This window comes from Microcebus murinus, chromosome 16 (genome assembly GCF_040939455.1).
Source record: "Microcebus murinus isolate Inina chromosome 16, M.murinus_Inina_mat1.0, whole genome shotgun sequence".
In the NCBI taxonomy this organism is placed as follows: domain Eukaryota; kingdom Metazoa; phylum Chordata; class Mammalia; order Primates; family Cheirogaleidae; genus Microcebus; species Microcebus murinus.
In genome coordinates, this window is record NC_134119.1 from 68,505,176 (window position 1) to 68,523,927 (window position 18,752).

At 56.8% G+C, this 18,752-nt stretch overlaps 1 protein-coding gene across 1 annotated transcript in view; it reads left to right on the forward strand.

Moving 5' to 3' along the window:
* MYH14 (myosin heavy chain 14) overlaps positions 1-18,752 on the forward strand; it is an 82,052-nt gene that overhangs the window by 16,399 nt on the left and 46,901 nt on the right. The window contains exons 8-16 of the mRNA XM_075993239.1: positions 674-737; positions 2,788-2,886; positions 3,736-3,876; positions 11,581-11,676; positions 14,890-15,008; positions 16,227-16,379; positions 16,507-16,680; positions 16,966-17,139; positions 18,382-18,496. Of these exons, the coding sequence (XP_075849354.1) occupies positions 674-737; positions 2,788-2,886; positions 3,736-3,876; positions 11,581-11,676; positions 14,890-15,008; positions 16,227-16,379; positions 16,507-16,680; positions 16,966-17,139; positions 18,382-18,496 (1,135 nt within the window). The remainder of the gene's footprint in view (positions 1-673; positions 738-2,787; positions 2,887-3,735; positions 3,877-11,580; positions 11,677-14,889; positions 15,009-16,226; positions 16,380-16,506; positions 16,681-16,965; positions 17,140-18,381; positions 18,497-18,752) is intronic.

An 18,752-nucleotide genomic window follows, 5' to 3' on the forward strand; every position in this document is an offset into this window, starting at 1 on the left:
AGGAGGGGCTGGGGACATGGACCCCTAGGTCTGAGGGAGGAGGGGCTGGGGACAGGACCCCTGGGACTGAGGGAGGAGGGGCTGGGGACATGGACCCCTGGGTCTGAGGGAGGAGGGGCTGGGGACATGGACCCCCGGGTCTGAGGGAGGAGGGGCTGGGGACATGGACCCTGGGTCTGGAGAGGAGGGGCTAGGGACAGGACCCTGGGTCTGGGGAGGAGGGGCTGGGGACAGGACCCTGGGTCTGGGGAGGAGGGGCTGGGGACATGGACCCCTAGGTCTGAGGGAGGAGGGGCTGGGGACAGGACCCCTGGGACTGAGGGAGGAGGGGCTGGGGACAGGACCCTGGGTCTGGGGAGGAGGGGCTGGGGACATGGACCCTGGGTCTGGGGAGGAGGGGCTGGGGACATGAACCCTGGGTCTGGGGAGGAGGGGCTGGGGACATGAACCCTGGGTCTGGGGAGGAGGGGCTGGGGACCAGGGCCCTGAGGAAAGACGTCAGATTGCCCAGGGAGCCCCTCTCTGGGGACTCAGGCTTGGGTGGGGTTCGGGTAGTGGGAGAGAGTGGGCGAGGCAGCCCCGGCACTGGGTGGGAGTGGGGAGGTTTGGGGTGCTCTTCAGGGCCGAGGGGACAAGTTCTCGCTCCGAAGCCCCCTTCTGCCGTCCCTCCCAGGGCAAATTCATCCGCATCAACTTCGACGTTGCCGGCTACATCGTGGGCGCCAACATCGAGACCTGTATCCTTGCGCAGCGGGGGGAGGGGCGCCCAGGAGGACAGGTGGCGGCCGGGGGGGGGGGTGGCCCTCTGGACAGCACCCTTACAGGACGCAGGCTCCACTGCTGGGGACCCACGACTGCTGCTCGGTGGGGCGCGGCCGCTCAGATGGGGCGTCTGCAGGGGGAGGGAGGGGCGCAGGGCCACCGTGTCTCTATAAGGCCGGCACAGCCTTGCTGCGGGGGGCGGTCGGGGTCCCCAAGACCACCAGGCTCAGTGACCCGCCAGGGGGACTCCAGGCCTCGGCCTTCAGTGGCTCGTGGAGGTGATGCACGATGGTGACAGTGTGGGGAGCGTGGCCGGCGAAGGGAACAGGTGCAGGGCTTGATGGGGGAGGGGGAGCACGAGCTTCCAGAATCCTCCCCAGTGGAGCCGCACAGGTCAAGCTTAACCCCCAGCAACGAGGTGTGGCGACACTTGTGGAACGTTGCCATCGGGGAAGCTCGTCAGAGACTCGGTGTCGGGGATTTTATTGGGGGTGGCGGTGCCACGTGGCCCCGTGGCCCCGTCTGCTTGGTGTGTGCCAGAATCCCGACTCCCAGGAGGAAAGCAGGTGTTCGGCGGCGACTGCGGTGTTCGCAGCGAACCGTTTAGGCCTCGCGGACCCCTCACGTCCGTCAGGGAATGCCGGGGCCCCGGGAAACCCAGGTCCCCAGACGCCAGCCAGGGCCCCCCTGAAACCCAGGTCCCCAGACCCCAGCCAGGGCCCCCTTTCCTGCAGGGCAGCGTTCGCTCTCCCGTGGGGGTTTAGAGGAATTTAAATGGTAAAGCGCAGGCGCTCCAGGAGCGCAGACATCAGAGAATGGGCCGAGACATCACTGTAACCGGGGTTCGAATCCCAGCTCTGCCGCTGTGGCACCCTGGGTGCGGGATTTGACGACTGTGTCTCAGTTTCTCTGTCTGTGGAAGGAGAAGGAGCACAGACCCCTCGGGGACATCCGGGAAGCTCACTGTCCCCGCGATCCCAGGGAGGGTTTCTCGAAGCCGACTCAGGGCACGAGGCCCCGTGGGTCCTGCTGCCCCCGGGGACCCACGTCCTCGGCTCTCACCGGCCCGGCCCCACGGCCACTGCCCCCCCCCCCCCCAGGGCTCCTCCTCGCTCGGGTCCTCTTACCCCGCAGCTCCTGCCGCCTCCAGTCTCCTGCTTACCCGGGTTGTCAGAGCTCGTGGCTCTCCCTGCCGCGCTGTCCTGCCTCTCGTGCCTCGTGCTCACATCTGTCCCCTCTGCCACTTCCCCCTGCACACGGTCTCCCACCCACGCGCCCCCGTCCGGCGTGGCGGCCCCGCTGGGCGCAGCTCTCTGCTCAGCTGTCTCGGGGGCCTGCGTGGGCGCTCACGGCTCGGGCGTCCACTTCGGCCAGAGGGTCTGGGATGCCCCGGGCGGGGAGCCGGTGCAGCCTGTGCCTTCAGCGCCAGGCCGGGCACCGTGACCGGCGCTGCTTGAGCGCTGACTGTGAGCCACCACCGCGCGCCGCGGGGCTCGGGGATGGCCTAGGGCTGCAGCTGCCGCCGGCGGGTGTGTGGGCACGGGGCCAGACGCGGTGCCCAGTGCACGGTGCCCACCGTACTCTGAGACGTCTGGACGCGTTTTAGTGCGTAAACGTGCCGCGTGACCTTAGAGAAGGGGGGCATGCAGGGTGGCGGTCTAGTTGGAGATGGGAGCAGATATATTCGAATGGGGAAACTGAGGCTAGAATGATAACGATCAGAGACATTCTCATCCATGGTTTCCTATGGGCCAGGCACTGTTCCCGGAGCTTCACGAATAGTAAGTCATGTACCCTCACAGCAACTCAACAAGGGGTGCAACAGATGGGGAAACTGAGGCACAAGTATTTAAGTGGTGTGCCCAAGGCCACTCATCCAGTTAGTGGCAAGTCGCCAGCCTGGGCAGGACCCGCTGCTCCCAGGGGCAGGGTGGGAGGTGCAGCATGGGTGGGTGGCCTGGAGCATGGGGGGCCCGAGTGGGGTCCCCCGCCTTCCCGTCTGGCACCTTGACTCGCCTCCACCAGACCTGCTGGAGAAGTCGAGGGCCATCCGCCAGGCCAAGGACGAGTGCAGCTTCCACATCTTCTACCAGCTGCTCGGGGGCGCCGGCGAGCAGCTCAAGGGTCAGTGCTGCCCGCCGGCCTGCTCCTGGCCCCGGGAGGGAGGAAGCAGGGCACTGCATTTGCCAGGCACCTCCTTTACGAGTGGCTTCCACGGCCTCTGGCTCTCGCTGTGTAGTAGCTTCTGTCGCCTCCCAGCTTCTGTCGCGAGGGGGTCCCGCTGCCCTCTGGTTCCAGCTCTCTGCGGGCTCCGGCCCACGCCCGCTGTCACAGCCGCCTCATGGCTCCTGCTCTCGCTCACTTCCGAAGCTCCGGGCTCCGTGTGCTGCGGCTCCTCTCTCTCGTGGCCTCTCCTCCCTCCTGCCAGGTCACCGGGACTCCGGCCTTGCTGTGGCTCCCGCTGCCTCCTGGCTCCTGACGTCCCGGTGTGTGCGGCTTCTGGCTCCTGCTGTCTCGTGCTCCCTCGGTCTCCTGTCCCTGCCCTGCCCCTCCTGCCCGCTGCCACCCAGACTCCTATGGCTCTTGCTCCCAGCGCTGGGGCTCCCCCGACTCTGCCCCGGCCACCCCCAGCAAGTGCCGCCTCCTGGTTCCAGCTGCCTGGTGGCCCCGCCCCGCCCCCCACTCACTGCGGCCTCGCAGCCACTTGTTCTGGATGGCCCTGCCATCCCCTGCCCCGGCCTGCCTCGGGCAGTTCCCTGACTGACAACCCTCAGGAAGGAAGAGAGAGGGAAGGGCTGTTAGGTGCTAAGCGCCTACTGCATGCCCGGCCCTTCCCGCCACACCCAGGAGGAGGTGACCCCCCCCACGTGAGGGGGACGTGGCTCCTCCCGGGGTCGCCGTGGATGAATCCGCGATGTGAGTCTGACTCCACGGCTCCCCCTCGACCTTGACCCCTCCGCGTTGCCCCCGCAGCCGACCTGCTCCTGGAGCCCAGCTCCCACTACCGCTTCCTGACCCACGGCCCGCCGCCCGCCCCCAGCCAGGAGCGGGAGCTCTTCCAGGAGACGCTGGAGTCCCTGCGGGTCCTGGGGTTCACCCACGAGGAGATCACCTGTGAGTGGGCCGGGCGGGGGCGCCGCTCAAGGACGCGGCCATTCGCGCATCGGTTTGCGGGGTGTTTATTGAGCACCTGCTGTGTGCAGACGCTGGGGTTCCAAGGGGTTTCTGCAGTTTCGGTGAGGGAAGGATTGAGCAGGGAACGAGACTCACCCACGAGAGGGAAACCCCAACCAAAGCAGTGAGGAATGACACAGCCGACGAGGAAAGTAAAGCAGGGGCGGGGAGGGAGGGGCACGGCTTTCAGCAGAGGAGGCAGAGGGGGTGTCCTGAGATGCAGATATTTGAGCAGAGGCCTGGAGGAGGTGAGGCCGGGGACTGGGGATGCTGGGGAAGAGCGTGCCGGGCACAGGGAACAGCCTGTGCAAAGGCCCTGGGGCAGGAAAGGTGTGGTGTGTTAAGGGGTTGAGACTTCTGGAGAGCTGCACAGGCAGGCGGGGTCTCAAACGCCAGCCTCAGGGGCTGGGACTTTGTCCTGGGGGTGCTGGCAGCTGTGGGAGGGCTGGGAACAGAAAGACCCCCGGGGGCCGTGGGAGGGACATACTGGAGAGGCTAAGCCGGAGGGGCTGCTGAGGGTCCAGCGAAGGCGCAGGGCAAATGCTCAGCTCGCACCCCGCCCTGGGGATCTCCTCCCACCTTGGTGGCCAAGCAGCAGGTGCGACGGTGGCTGTGTCCCCGTGCCGTGTTAGTTGCTCGGGCTACCGTAACGCAGCACCGCCACCGAGAGCCTGAAACAGGAAATGGGCCGTCCCTTGGTTCTGGGGCTGGAAGTGCAGGGCCGGTTCATCCCGGGAGAATCTGTCCCGTGCGTGTCCCCTGGCTCTGGGCAGTTTCCCGGCAATCTTTGGCGTTGTGTGGCTTGTAGACACCTCCCCATCTCTGTCTTCACCTTGATGTGGCGTCTCCCCGTGTGCATCTGTGTCCCCAACCCCCTTCTCCTGAGGACACCGGCCACAATGGAGTAGGGGCTCGCCGCCCTCCGCACAGCGTCACCTTAACTTTTACGTGTGCAGTGGCCCTGTCTCCAGAACGGTCACGTTCTGAGGTCTGGGGCTTAGGGCTTCAGCACGTCTTTGTGGCAGGGCGCCACGTGGACACGATTCAACCTGTAACAAATACGCACAGATGGACCTCGGTCTTTTTCGGGGCTGCGTAATGTTTTGTTGTTTGGATGAACATACGATGCTTCTCGCCGAGCCCTCCAAAGCAAGGCCCTTAGGTGGCTTCTGGGGCTGAGCCGGGGCTGAGTCTTCTCTGGCCCCTGGCACCATGGGAGGCCGCGGAGCTATCGTTGGCACCAGGGCCAAGTGGGAAGGGCCGAGAAGGGAGCGCTGGGCTTGGCCTCCTACCAAGGCTGCAGACAGCCCGGCCTCTGCCACACAGGGTCTCCAGCCTCCCCGCCCCCACCCTGCCGGATTTCCCAACCACGGTTTCGTAATCCCCCAGCCTGCCTGACTCCTCTGCGGCTGGGCAGCTGGCAAACAAACTCAGGTCTCGGCCACAGTTGGGGGCCTGGCCTGTCCCTTTAGGTCCTGCTTGGCCTCTTGACGTGGGCAGCTCACGTGGCCTTCCCGGTGGCTGCCCTGCCTGGCAGTGGCCAGACACGCAGCTCTGGTTTTTGCAATTCAGACATAAAAATAATATGCAATCAATGCATCTAATGACATAACTTGAACGTGGCCAAAGGTCTCGCTGAGAAAACCAAGTCTCCCCCCACTCCCAGGGCCCTGGTTTCCCGCTGTTAAGCTTCCTGTGTCTCCTTCCAGAAATATTTTACAAAGAACAGGTATCTTAAGAAAAGATGCATATTATTTTTCTATAAAAGGAGGCATCCTCTAGCTCTGGGACTAATGTTCAGCCATGAACATCACCTTAGTAATAAAAATGGGAAGTGATTTCTCTACCAATTTAAAAGTTCCTGGCCGGGCGCAGTGGCTCACGCCTGTAATCCTAGCTCTCTGGGAGGCCAAAGCGGGTGGATTGCTCGAGGTCAGGAGTTCGAAACCAGCCTGAGCAAGATCGAGATCCCCTTTCTACTATAAATAGAAAGAAATTAATTGCCCAACTAAAAATATATAGAAAAAAAATTAGCTGGGCATGGTGGCACATGCCTGTAGTCCCAGCTACTCGGGAGGCTGAGGCAGGAGGATCGCTTGAGCACAGGAGTTTGAGGTTGCTGTGAGCTAGGCTGATGCCACGGCACTCACTCTAGCCTGGGCAACAAAGCGAGAGACTCTGTCTCAAAAAAAAAAAGGGAAAGAAAAAAAAAGTTCCTAGATGTTGGTCACTGCAGGCGGTCCCCTCAGCTCCCTGACCTGCCACCGGGACCCCTGGACTCTGGCCGAGGTAGGTCTGGGCTGGGCAATGCTGACATTAGACACTCAGCTCGTCCCTCCCACCATCGGGTGCTCTGTCCCCACCGCTGTCCCGCCAAGCCGTATGTTTTGGCCACAGCTCTGCTCCAGTGCGTATAGAGGGACCGCAGTCCTTTTTGCAGCCGTGCAACGTTTCGTTGTTTAGATAAACTACGATCCTTCAACCAATTCCTTGCAGACAGACTCTTAGGTTGTTTCTGTTCCATTGCTCTTAGATGATTAAAAAAAAGCTGCCGTGAATATCCTTGTAGGTAGGTCCTTGTGCTCGTGCGTGAACAGGTCTGTAGGATCAATTCTTAGAAATAAAATGCTGGGTGCGAGGAGATGTGCAATTTTTGGTTTTATCAAGCTTAAAAAAGTTTAACAGCTTTGTTTGAGATATCATTCACCTATCATACCATTCACCTATTTAGAATGTGCAATTCGGTAACTTTTAGCGTATTCACGGAGTTATGCATTGGCCTCTGCAGGCAATTTTAAGACATTTTCGGTAGCTCAAGAGTCCATCACCCCGAGTCCCTGCCCCCAGCCCCTCGTACCCACTAACCTGCTTTCCGCCTCTGTGGACATTTCATGTACGTGAAATCGTGTAATATGTGGTCCTTTGTGATGGGCTGTTTTCACTCCAAATCATGTGTTCAAGGTTTACCCATGTTGTAGCATGTATTCGTGCTTCATTTTTATTGTTGAATAATTTTGATGTTTATCTTTTTATTATGGAAAATTGCAGACATCTATGCAAACAGAGAGCAGAGTGTAATGAACCCCCGGGCACCTGTCACCAGCTCCAACAATTTTGACTTTGTGGCCTCTCGTGTTTCATTTCTGTCCCCACCTCCAGCCCCTCCCCAACTCAGGAGTGAGCAGTATTTAAATTGCAGAGAAGGGCCAGCGCGGTGGCTCACGCCTGTAATCCTAACACTCTGGGAGGCCGAGGCGGGAGGATTGCTCGAGGTCAGGAGTTCGAAACCAGCCTGAGCAAGAGTGAGACCCCGTCTCTACTACAAGTAGAAATAAATTAATTGGCCAACTAAAAATACATAGAAAAAATTAGCCGAGCATGGAGACGCATGCCTGTGGTTCCCAGCTACTTGGGAGGCTGAGGCAGGATTGCTTAAGGCCAGGAGTTTGAGGTTGCTGTGAGGCTGATGCCATGGCACTCTAGCCCAGGCAACAGAGTGAGATTCTGTCTCAAAAAAAAAAAATATGTATATATATATAAATTGTAGAGAAGGCCAGGTATGATGGCTCACATCTGTAATCCCAGAACTTTAGGAGGCTGAGGTGGGAGGATCGCTTGGGCCAGGAGCTCGAGTCCAGCCTGGGTAACATAATGAGACTCAGTCTCAACAAAAATTTTAAAAGCTTAGCCAGGCGTGGTAGTGCACTCCTGTAGTCCCAGCTACTCGGGAGGCTGAGGCAGGCGAATTGCTTGAGCCCAGGAGTTCGAGGTTGCTGTGAGCTCTGATCACACCACTGCACTCCAGCCTGGGCGACAGAGTGAGACCCTGTCTCAAAAAAAGAAATTTTTTGGCCGGGCGCGGTGGCTCACGCCTGTAATCCTAGCTCTCTGGGAGGCCGAGGCGGGCGGATTGCTCGAGGTCAGGAGTTCGAAACCAGCCTGAGCAAGAGCGAGACCCCGTCTCTACTATAAATAGAAAGAAATTAATTGGCCAACTAATATATACAAAAAATTAGCCGGGCATGGTGGCGCATGCCTGTAGTCCCAGCTACTTGGGAGGCTGAGGCAGGAGGATCCCTTGAGCCCAGTAGTTTGAGGTTGCTGTGAGCTAGGCTGACGCCACGGCACTCACTCTAGCCTGGGCAACAAAGCGAGACTCTGTCTCAAAAAAAAAAAAAAAAAAGAAATTTTTTAAATAAAAAAATGAAAATAAATCTGTACAAATTGACCCTGTCGCCATCCGTAGGGTGGCGCTAGTTTCCAGTTCTGCCAACCATATACCCGGAGTGCCTGTGTCCCTACATCCGTGCCAGCCACCGTGGTTGTGGCTTCTTTGCATTTGCTGATGTGGAAGATAGATGTGATCTCATTACAGTTTTATTTTGTGTTTCACCTACAAGGAGTGGAGACAGTCCCCTATTCATAGGCTCGCCATTTGACAGAAGAAGAGGCAGAGGGTCAGGGAGGTGGGGGTGTCCTACCTTAGAACTCAAAGAGGAGGAGGCAGAGCCATGGTGGAATCCAGGCCTGACCCCCAAAGCCACCCCACGATCCGTTCCCAGAGAAGCAGGGGGACACCTCAGTGCCACACAGGGAGCCCAAGGCCGAAAGCATTCGGGGCCAGTCGAGGCAGGGCCTCCGTCCGTCCCCGTCCTTCTCGTCTCCACCCGCCAGCCCTGGGCGCCGCGAGTGCCACGCCAGAGGCTGAGCAGGTAGCCGGGTGCAGGGCGGTGCCAGCCCAGTCCGCGGCCGGGCTTGCTTGCGATCCGCTAGTCTGACGTCCGCAGGAGAGCGACTGCCAGTCCCCGGGTGTCACATGTCCCCGGGCGCTTGGCACAAACACAGGTCCCTAAGCCAACTGCAAAAGGCCTGAGGGACGGGTCTGGGCTGATGTTAGGACGGTCACTCTTTGCTGGGCTGGGGCTGAGATGGCAGTGCCAGCGGTCCGGAAGGACACGTCCTCGTCTATCGGTCTTTGGAGGTGCACGCTGCGTGAAGCTATTAGTAGGGTGAAGCGATGCCGTTTCTTTTCTTTTTTTTTTTTTTTGAGACAGAGTCTCGCTTTGTTGCCCAGGCTAGCGTGAGTGCCGTGGCGTCAGCCTAGCTCACAGCAACCTCAAACTCCTGGGCTCAAGTGATCCTCCTGCCTCAGCCTCCCGAGTAGCTGGGACTACAGGCATGCGCCACCATGCCCGGCTAATTTTTTTCTATATATATTAGTTGGCCAATTAATTTATTTCTATTTATAGTAGAGATGGGGTCTTGCTCTTGCTCAGGCTGGTTTTGAACTCCTGACCTTGAGCAATCCGCCCGCCTCAGCCTCCCAGAGTGCTAGGATTACAGGCGTGAGCCACCGTGCCCAGCCGCGATGCCGTTTCTGGGATTTGCTTTAACATCATCCAGCAACATAGTAATAATAAAAAGCCAGAAAAGGGAGAGGGAAGAGCAAGTGTAGCAAAAGGTGTGAACCCCAGGATTCGGGTGCCGAGCTCTGTTTGTTGGCGGTTCTCGCAAGAGGAGGATAAATGTGAGTCCACACACCGTGCAGGCGCAGGGCCGAGGGTTGGGCTGTGAATTAGGGGTCCTCAAACTTTTCAAACAGGGGGCCAGTTCACTGTCCCTCAGACAGTTGGAGAGTGTGGCGCACATTCCATACATGCGCACTGCGGGCCCGGGACGAGTCGGCTGCTAAGCAGGACAGGCAGCGGCGGCAAAAACACCTCGTGGGCCGGATAAATGTCCTCGGTGGGCCGCGTGTGGCCTGCAGGCCGCAGTTTGAGGACCCCTGCTGTAAATCTTATTCCGGGTGGCGTCAGCCTACATTTTGGGGGATGCTGTGATAATGGTCGCAGTGACCCCAAATCAGTCCAAAGTCAGTCCCTGGGGACGATCGTGGGCTACTCTGGGGACATCAATAGGATTTCCTGCTCACCTGAATTTCAGGAAAGTCTGGGCTCAGCAGCTCCCCATTTTCCTGGGCCCACATCAAGGTGTGGGCAGGGCTGGCTCCTTCTAGAAGCTCCAGGAGAGGGTTCACGTTCTGATCTTTTCTGGCTTCCAGAGGCCGCCCGCGTTCCCTGGCGCCTCCCTCCGTCTGCAAAGCACGTGGCTCTAACCGCTGCTTGCGGCTCCTCTGCCGTGTCACTCTCCCTCTGCCCCGTCTTAGACCTGTGATGACGTTTATGGGGCCACCCGGGAATGCAGGGCTGTCCCCACCACAGGGCCCTCCACGCGATCACATCTGCATGGTCCCTCTTGCCATCACAGGTCACCTCACAGGTCCCAGCGACGTCTTTATCTCTGGGGGCTGCCATTCCTCCTGCCACCCCCGACACCGTCACACGACCACAGCTTGGGGGCAGCAGCAGGAAACCGACACGGGCACAGCGCTGCCGTCCAGCCCGCAGGCCTGGTGCCAGCTGGCCCAAAATTGTCCTGTATGGCAAACATAACGTTCATTAAAGTTAGTTCCTCTCTCTCTCCCTCCAGCCACCCTCTCTCTCTGTTCGCCTCCAGTCTGCAACTGTTCCTGAGTCTGTCTTTGTCACGCGTGACCTCGACACCCTGGAAGATCGCAGACCGGTTGTCGTGGCTCACTTGGGTGTTTCCCAGGATTAGATTCTAGTTTTGCATTTTTGGCAGGAGTGTCCCAGAAAGGATGCCGCCCGCCCGCCCGCCCGCCCGCCTGCGCGACACACCTTTTCCTAAGTCGACTTTACGTCGAGGTGTAGCGCGCATGCGCACAGACACACGCGTGTGCACGTAGAGCATCCGGCTCTGGGGAGCCCCGCAAGGGAGCGCCCTGTGTACCCCGCACGCAGACCACCTAACTGAGGTCCAGCAGGGCGACCTTCCGGTCTCAGCTCTCATACTGCACATGAGTGTCCTTTTCGTGGTACATTTAGTGCCACGTTTTCCACTTTTCTTTGTTGGTGATTTCACTGTCTGAAATGTCCCCAAAGCACATGCTGACGTGCTGTCCCGTGTCCCCAAGAGCAAGAAGGCTGTGAGGCGCCGTGTGGAGGAAGGGTGCGTTCCATGGGCACGCATCTGCGACATGTATATTAACAACGTGTCTCTAAGCAGAAACACGCAAAACAAAGTCACGTGTTGATCCGCTGGTGAAAATGCTGTGACCAGAGGCTCACGGGACCCTGACCCTGTATTTCCCCCAGGAGCAACGGTTCGTGTTCCCAACTCGGTGTTCAGGGTGACTCCATAGAACGTTCTAGTGCCATGGCGTTGGCTGTGCTGTATGAATATTCTCTCCGTTTCTGTGTAGACAGAGCGTGTGTGTGTGTGTAGACACAGCATTCTAGGCCTTGCATTTTTCACTCGGTATTTTAGAGATCTTTCTGTATCGCCATAGAGCTTCCTTGTTCATTTCCCTGAGTCCTTTTCAATACTGGGACATCGCTTTATAAAGCAGACGACAGGAGCAGGCACTGCGGAGTGACCAGGCCAACCTCGGTCGTAAAATAAACCAGAAGTTTCCGAACCGGTCCCTGTTTCGGGGCCTGCCCAGTGTCACAGGTGGACTTTAAGCCCGGGGCGGTGGTGTCGTTTGCCTTAAGGTTTTCGAGTTAAGGTTTTCAGGGGCCAGCGTTGGTCCGGAGCCCGCGTGACCTCTCCCCTCGTCCCCAGCCATGCTGCGCACGGTCTCGGCGGTCCTGCAGTTCGGCAACGTCGTCCTGAAGAGCGAGCGGAACACGGATCAGGCCACCATGCCGGACAACACAGGTACCGACGCAGCCCCGTCCTGCCTGCAGCCCGGGCCACTCCACGCCCTGCCCTTTGCCGCGTCTGTGCCGAAGTGACACCTCCCACCCTTCTCCTCAGCCTGCTATAGTGATGATATTCTGATAATAAGCGCGGGGGCTGCGGGAAGGCCGAACGCCACCAGCCTCTGCCACCAAGAGAGCAGCAGCAGGGTGGGCCTCTCTTCCCGGCCTCTGGCCACTACAGACAGAGACTTTTATTTTATTTTATTTTATTTTATTTTATTTTATTTTATTTTATTTTTTGAGACAGAGTCTCGCTTTGTTGCCCAGGCTAGAGTGAGTGCCGTGGCGTCAGCATAGCTCACAGCAACCTCAAACTCCTGGGCTCAAGTGATCCTCCTGCCTCAGCCTCCAGAGTAGCTGGGACTACAGGCATGCGCCACCATGCCCGGCTAATTTTTCTATATATATTAGTTGGCCAATTAATTTCTTTCTATTTTTAGTAGAGACGGGGTCTCGCTCTTGCTCAGGCTGGTTTCGAACTCCTGACCTCTAGCAATCCGCCCACCTCCCAGAGTGCTAGGAATACAGGCGTGAGCCACCACGCCTGGCCTGAGACTTTTAAATTTTTGCCTTTAAAAAACAGAATTATAATCAGTGTTACTCTTTTTCTTCTTTTTTGTTTTTTTCTTTTTCTTTTTTAACCGCAGATGTGGTAGAAATAGCATTTATTACTTTTTTAAAAATCAAAATGGAAGTGGCTGTGCTTCTCTATTATTATAAAGTAATGCAGGCTGCAAAGGAAAATGTCTGGGAAGACAGAAAAGTCCAAAGGAAGGGAGAAAATTACCCATAATCATAGAGATAATTAATACTCACATTCCAGAGGGTTTCTCTCTGGGCTTTGTTCTACATCTGTATCACGGCGGATATGGATCATCACAGAAATGGAATCACGCTTCCCCCCCCACTCCCGGGAGACAGCAAGAGCTCGCCGTCCTGATTACAAAATCCTATGGGCTTTTTTTTCCCTAAACACTAAGATGGAAGAAAAGGGCTCATTTTTAAAAGCTGCACGGCCCAGAAAATAGGAGGCCAGGAGGCTTCACCCGCAGTGCTGTTGATTAGCGACATTACCTGTGGCGCTTGGGGGCTCTGATCACTAGCAGGTGTGCTGTGCACACGCATTTATTCGTTTGTTTTACAAAACTGGGGTGAGCCCTTACAAACATTTGAAGCCTGCTTTTCTCCATGAGTGGAAACTTCATCTGGGTTTTTCCAGGTTATTAACTACTAGTTTCCAAATTATTAACTGGAACTCTACTGGGATTTCTTTTTTTTTTTTTTTGAAGACAGAGTCTCACTCTGTTGCCCAGGCTAGAGTGAGTGCCGTGGCGTCAGCCTAGCTCACAGCAACCTCAGACTCCTGGGCTCAAGCGATCCTCCTGCCTCAGCCTCCCAAGTAGCTGGGACTACAGGCATGCGCCACCACGCCTGGCTAACTTTTTCTGTATATTTTTGTTGTCCAGCTAATTTATTTCTATTTTGAGTAGAGACGGGGGTCACTCTTGCTCAGGCTGGTCTCGAACTCCTGACCTTGAGCGATCCTCCTGCCTCGGCCTCCCAGAGTGCTAGGATTACAGGCGTGAGCCACAGCCAGCGTCTGCTGGAATTGCTTAATCTGGGGTCTATAGGGAGAGCTGTAGTCAGTAAAGCTGGTCTCCTTTGAACACCTGTGTGTTCTCCTTCCTGCATTTGCAAAGATTAATCCGAGAAGCGATCCACGGGCCAAGGGTACACCAAAGGCTTCAAACTCAAGGGACAATGTCCTATTAAGGGCTGCATAGTTCTCCAGGGCACATTCCATGATGTTTTTTCAGGTCATTATTATTATTATTATTATTTTTTTAGTTGTTCAGTGCTTCCCATATAATGCAAAGTGAAGAATTAGAGACTGCAGTTGCACACTCACACAAAAGGAGAAGTTTAAATCCTCATAACCTCACTCTCAGAAGGAATCACTGTTGACATTTTAGTGCATTTCCTTCTAGACGTTTCTCTTTTCTTTTTTCTTTTCTGTTGGAGCTGAGTATTTGTGGGAACTGTTTTCCCATTATGGTCGTAATAGATGCTTGAAAATATTTATTTATTATTGTTTCAATTCCTAGTAGAAGAAACACACCTGCGTACATAGCCTCACCTTTGTCTTCTGCAAAAACATCTATTTAACACTGTGGCATCCACACATTTTTAAATGCATTTTTTTCCCTACAGAAATGAGACAATATTGTCTAACATTCTATGGTCTGAGTGTTTACCTTTTAATGCATTATATAGTTTGTTCCAGTTCATTCAGTATTTTCCAGTATAACCTTTTTTGCTATATTTTCTTGTAAAAATTTTCAAATGTACAGAAAAACCAAAAGGATTTATTTAGAAACGTATCTTTCTGTATGTACCAAAGAATTCCACCCTAGACTTTTTACTCCTGTTGTTATTATAAATGGTGTCTTTTTATTTGTTGGTATTTAAAATTTTTTTCCTCTTTTCCACAATGTAGAAGAACAATTAGTTTTTTTAAATATTGACTTTGTGTTTGGCCACCTCCAGGAATGCCTATTCCAATAGCTTCCCCCCCCCCAACATTTTATTACGAATGCTATTGTTAATATTTTACTACACTTGCTTTATTGCGTATCTTTTCACCCATTGTATTTTTGGGTGTATTTCTAAGTTGCAGACACCAGTGTAGTTCCCACCTACACGCTTCATCCTGCATATCGTTAACTGCCATCCAATAGTTGGAGTTGCTTTTTTTATTTGAAGCGAAATGTGCATGTTGTGAAATCCACACATCTTGCGTGTACTGTGTAATGAGCTCCCGGGGTGATTTTTAGTGACTGCAGGACATTTATTCAGTTGAATAACCAATCCCTCCTTGCTGGGCACTCAGGTTATTTCCTGGTTTTCCCCACTATAAACAACACCGTTAGGAACATCCTCGCAGCGTGGTCTTTGCTCATGTCCAGGGTTGTTTTGGCCAACTCTGCTTCCTAGAGAGACAGTTGCTGGGCCAGAGCATGGACACACTCTCAGGACTTGGGCTGCATCTGGTGGAAACGCCGGGGCCATCTCTGTCCCCCCAGCGGTGGGGGGGTGGCGCCCTCTCCCCCACTCCTCAGCCGGTGCCCGTTCCCGTTGCTGATCGGACCTTGCTGCCTCTCGCCCTCAGCCGCACAGAAGCTCTGCCGCCTCCTGGGACTGGGGGTGACAGATTTCTCCCGCGCCCTGCTCACCCCTCGCATCAAAGTTGGCCGAGACTACGTGCAGAAAGCCCAGACCAAGGAACAGGTAGGCGGGGCTGGCGGCGGCCAGGTACCCTGGTCCGGGATCTTTCAACTGTTTATGCCATTTTTCTCACTCAACAGACTTCTGCTGAGTGCCTGCTCAAGTTATGGGCTCTGGTCGAGGTGCTGAAAATAAAAGCAGTAATCTTATGTTTCCACTCAAAATAAAATAAAAGCAGTAATCAAAGCAATCAAGTTATAATAGGGACACAGATATTAAAGAAGATAGATGAACAGGACACTTGTAGACAGTGACAGCTTGTTTGAAGGAGGAGGTTTGAGCGGTTGGGAAAGTCTTCCCTAGGGAGGCGGAGTTTGAGGTGACTCAAGGCAGAAGAGACAGTGAATGCGAACGGCCTGGGGCCAGAACAAGCTTGGCAAGTTGGGAGGACGAAGAGAGTGAGGGAGGCTAGGGAGCAAGCGACAGGGCAGTTGAAGCTGCGATCAGAGATCTCAGCAGGGGACAGATCACACAAGGTCTTAGGGGCCACGGTAAGGAGGTGAGTTTTATCCAAAGTACACGGGAGGCCAGTTAAGGCTTTAAGCCAGGGAGCGACTTGATTCCGTTTATCGTTTGTAGAAAGATCTCCTGGCTGCTGGGCAGACAATTGGGCCCAGGGGCACAGGTAGAGGCAGGGAGACATGAGAAGGCCATGGCCGTAGCCCAGGCAAGCAGTGATGGTGGCTGAACCAGGGTGGTGGCAGTGAGGGAGGAGCATAATGAACACAGGCCAGGGAGGTTTCCAGAATCCTGCTTTTGGGCAGAGGCCTCAGCTGGGCACTGAAGGCTGAGGATGAAGTAGACAGTGGGGAGAAGAGGAGTTCTCATCTGGGGAACTATGTCAGGCCCCATTTTACAGATGAAGACACTGAGGCACAGAGAGGCTTATTCGCATGCCTGAGGTCACACAGCCTCATAAGTGGTAGAGCTGGGATTCGAACCCAGGTTCTTTGGCTCCTGAGACCATGCTGTTAACCTCTGTGCTATAGAAGTTGATTTCAGGGGCGGGAGGAGGACTCCTTTCGTGAGCTAACGTGGCCTGGGCACTTCCCACGGTACCTGGCACACAGTAGGACTTCAGGAACGCTCGACTGTTGTTCGTGTCCTTGTTCTTGGTGGCATTCATGATTAAGAGGGCGACGCACAGAGGCACCCCACCCCGCCCTGTCCACGCCACCCCCGTCTCCTGGCTGCGCCCTCACCGTGCGCCCTGCCCCGCAGGCTGACTTCGCGCTGGAGGCCCTGGCCAAAGCCACCTACGAGCGCCTCTTCCGCTGGCTCGTCCTGCGTCTCAACCGCGCCCTGGACCGCAGCCCCCGGCAGGGCGCCTCCTTCCTGGGCATCCTGGACATCGCCGGCTTCGAGATCTTCCAGGTCCGCCCCCCGCGCCGGCTGGGTGGGGGTTCGGGGCTCCTGCACCCTGGCCTGTTTCTCTCTCTCTCTCTCTCCGTCTCTGCGGCCCCCTCTGTCCCCCACTCACCGTGTCCTCTGTCCCCGGCAGCTGAACTCCTTCGAGCAGCTGTGCATCAACTACACCAACGAGAAGCTGCAGCAGCTGTTCAACCACACCATGTTCGTGCTGGAGCAGGAGGAGTACCAGCGCGAGGGCATCCCCTGGACCTTCCTGGACTTCGGCCTCGACCTGCAGCCCTGCATCGACCTCATCGAGCGGCCGGTGAGCCGAGGCCCCGCCCTCAAAGCCGCCCCCTCGGCTGGCCGTGTGCCCTTGCCCGGTCCCCACCCGCCGGGCGCAGGCTCCCCGCGGCCCCCGAGGAGGAGGACGCCCCTGCCCCCTAGGCCCGCCGTGCCCAGCACGTGCCGGCCCTGGGCTCCCACTCTGGCTATGGGCGTCGCGCTTTGGTGGCTTGTCCCTGTGTGACTTACAAGACTAGACGTCAGCAGCAGCGTGAGCGCCCCTCGTCGGGGGTCTTACTTGCTGTCCCCGCTCACGAATGCCCAGGCCAACCCGCCCGGGCTGCTGGCCCTGCTGGACGAGGAGTGCTGGTTCCCGAAGGCGACAGACAAGTCGTTCGTGGAGAAGGTGGCCCAGGAGCAGGGCGGCCACCCCAAGTTCCAGCGGCCCAGGCACCTGCGGGATCAGGCCGACTTCAGTGTCTTGCACTACGCGGGCAAGGTGGGGACTGGGGGCCAGCCCTGGGGCACATGGGTATGATTGGGGATCGAAATGTGGGGGGGGATCAGGGGCCCCCTGATGTCCAGACAAACAGGGCAGGGAGCCTGAGGGGTGAGGACTCTGTCTGATGGGATCAGCACAACCTTACTCAAGGAGGGGACATTTGCAGTGGGTTTTGAGGGATGGGTAGGAGTTCACCAGGAAGAAAACTATGCACATTTTATTCACTCAGTCAGCAAGCATGTCCAAAGGCCTTTTGTGTGCCCAGCTCAGTGCTGAGCAAAGCTGGGGACATGAGTCAGACGTGGTTTCTGTCCTCATAAAGTTCCTTATCTGAGAGGGAGACAGATCCAGACCACCAGGATATAAGGCCGATAGGTGTTTTAATGGGGGCAGCTAAGGGTAGAGCCAGAGGAGCAATGCCGGGGCATAAAATGATGCTCACCTTGTGTCCATATCCTGAAATCTGAATCAAGGGTCAGCAAACGTTTCTCGTAAAGGGCCAGGTAGTACATGGCTTCGGCTCTGCGGGCCAGACGGTCTCTGTCACAGCTACACGATTCTGTCGCAGCGCAAAACGAAGACATCAGTGGAGGCTGCATTCCAATCAGAGCATTCACACAAAGAGGTGGCAGCGGGGTCTGGCCGTGGGTGGTAGTGGCCCACCCCGGGTCTCAGGACGAGTAGCGGGCGGCCAGGGAGCGAGGGTGCAGGCGGGAGGGGCTCTCCAGGCAGAGGGGACAGCAACATGAAGGCAGAAACGGGTCCTCGTGTGCCCAGCCCCGTGCTAGGTCGTGAGTTAGGCCACGAGCCAGGCCTGGGCGCTGCTCTCGGGACCCCTGTCTGGGGGTGGGCCCCACGGGGTGGCCGGGATATGGTGTGAGCATCCACAGTAAGGGAACACCAGGTGGCGGGAACCGCAGGGCTAAAACCCGCAGGTGCGAGTGAGCCTGCGTGTTCGAGGAATGGCGAGGGGCCCGGTGGGGGGGGGGGAGCAGAGTGAGCAGGAGGACCCTGGTCTGGGAGGAGCTCAGGAGGAGGGCAGGGGACATCTGGGAGTAGGAGGAGAAAGGGGGCCCATGCTGGCCCGGGTGCAGTTCAGGATATGGACACAAGGTGACAGCAACGCCCCCGTCCGTGGCGAGGCCGGGTTCTGGGCGGCTCAGAGCCCTGGGGGGAGGGAGGCTCCTTGGGAAACCTGTGCCCTGCAAGCTGTCACCGCCTCTGCCCGGCTTCATCCAGGTCGACTACAAGGCCAACGAGTGGCTGATGAAAAACATGGACCCTCTGAATGACAACGTTGCAGCCCTGCTTCACCAAAGCACAGACCGGCTGACGGCGGAGATCTGGAAAGACGGTGAGGCCCGGCTTCCCCAGCCCGGCCTTGGCGGTCCGGGCATCCCTCCTCCCAACCTGCAGCACCAGCACCTCTGTTTGGGAGGCCGCGGTCTGAACCGGAGTTGTGTGCTCAGACCCGGAACAGACGGCCTCCCAAATAATATTTCTGATCCGGGGTGGGCAGAGGGATTGAGTGACATCCCAAGCCAGCAGCGTACTCGAGGATAAAACACTCCCCCTTAGTCAGAAACCAGACAAGGATGCCCACTGTCAGC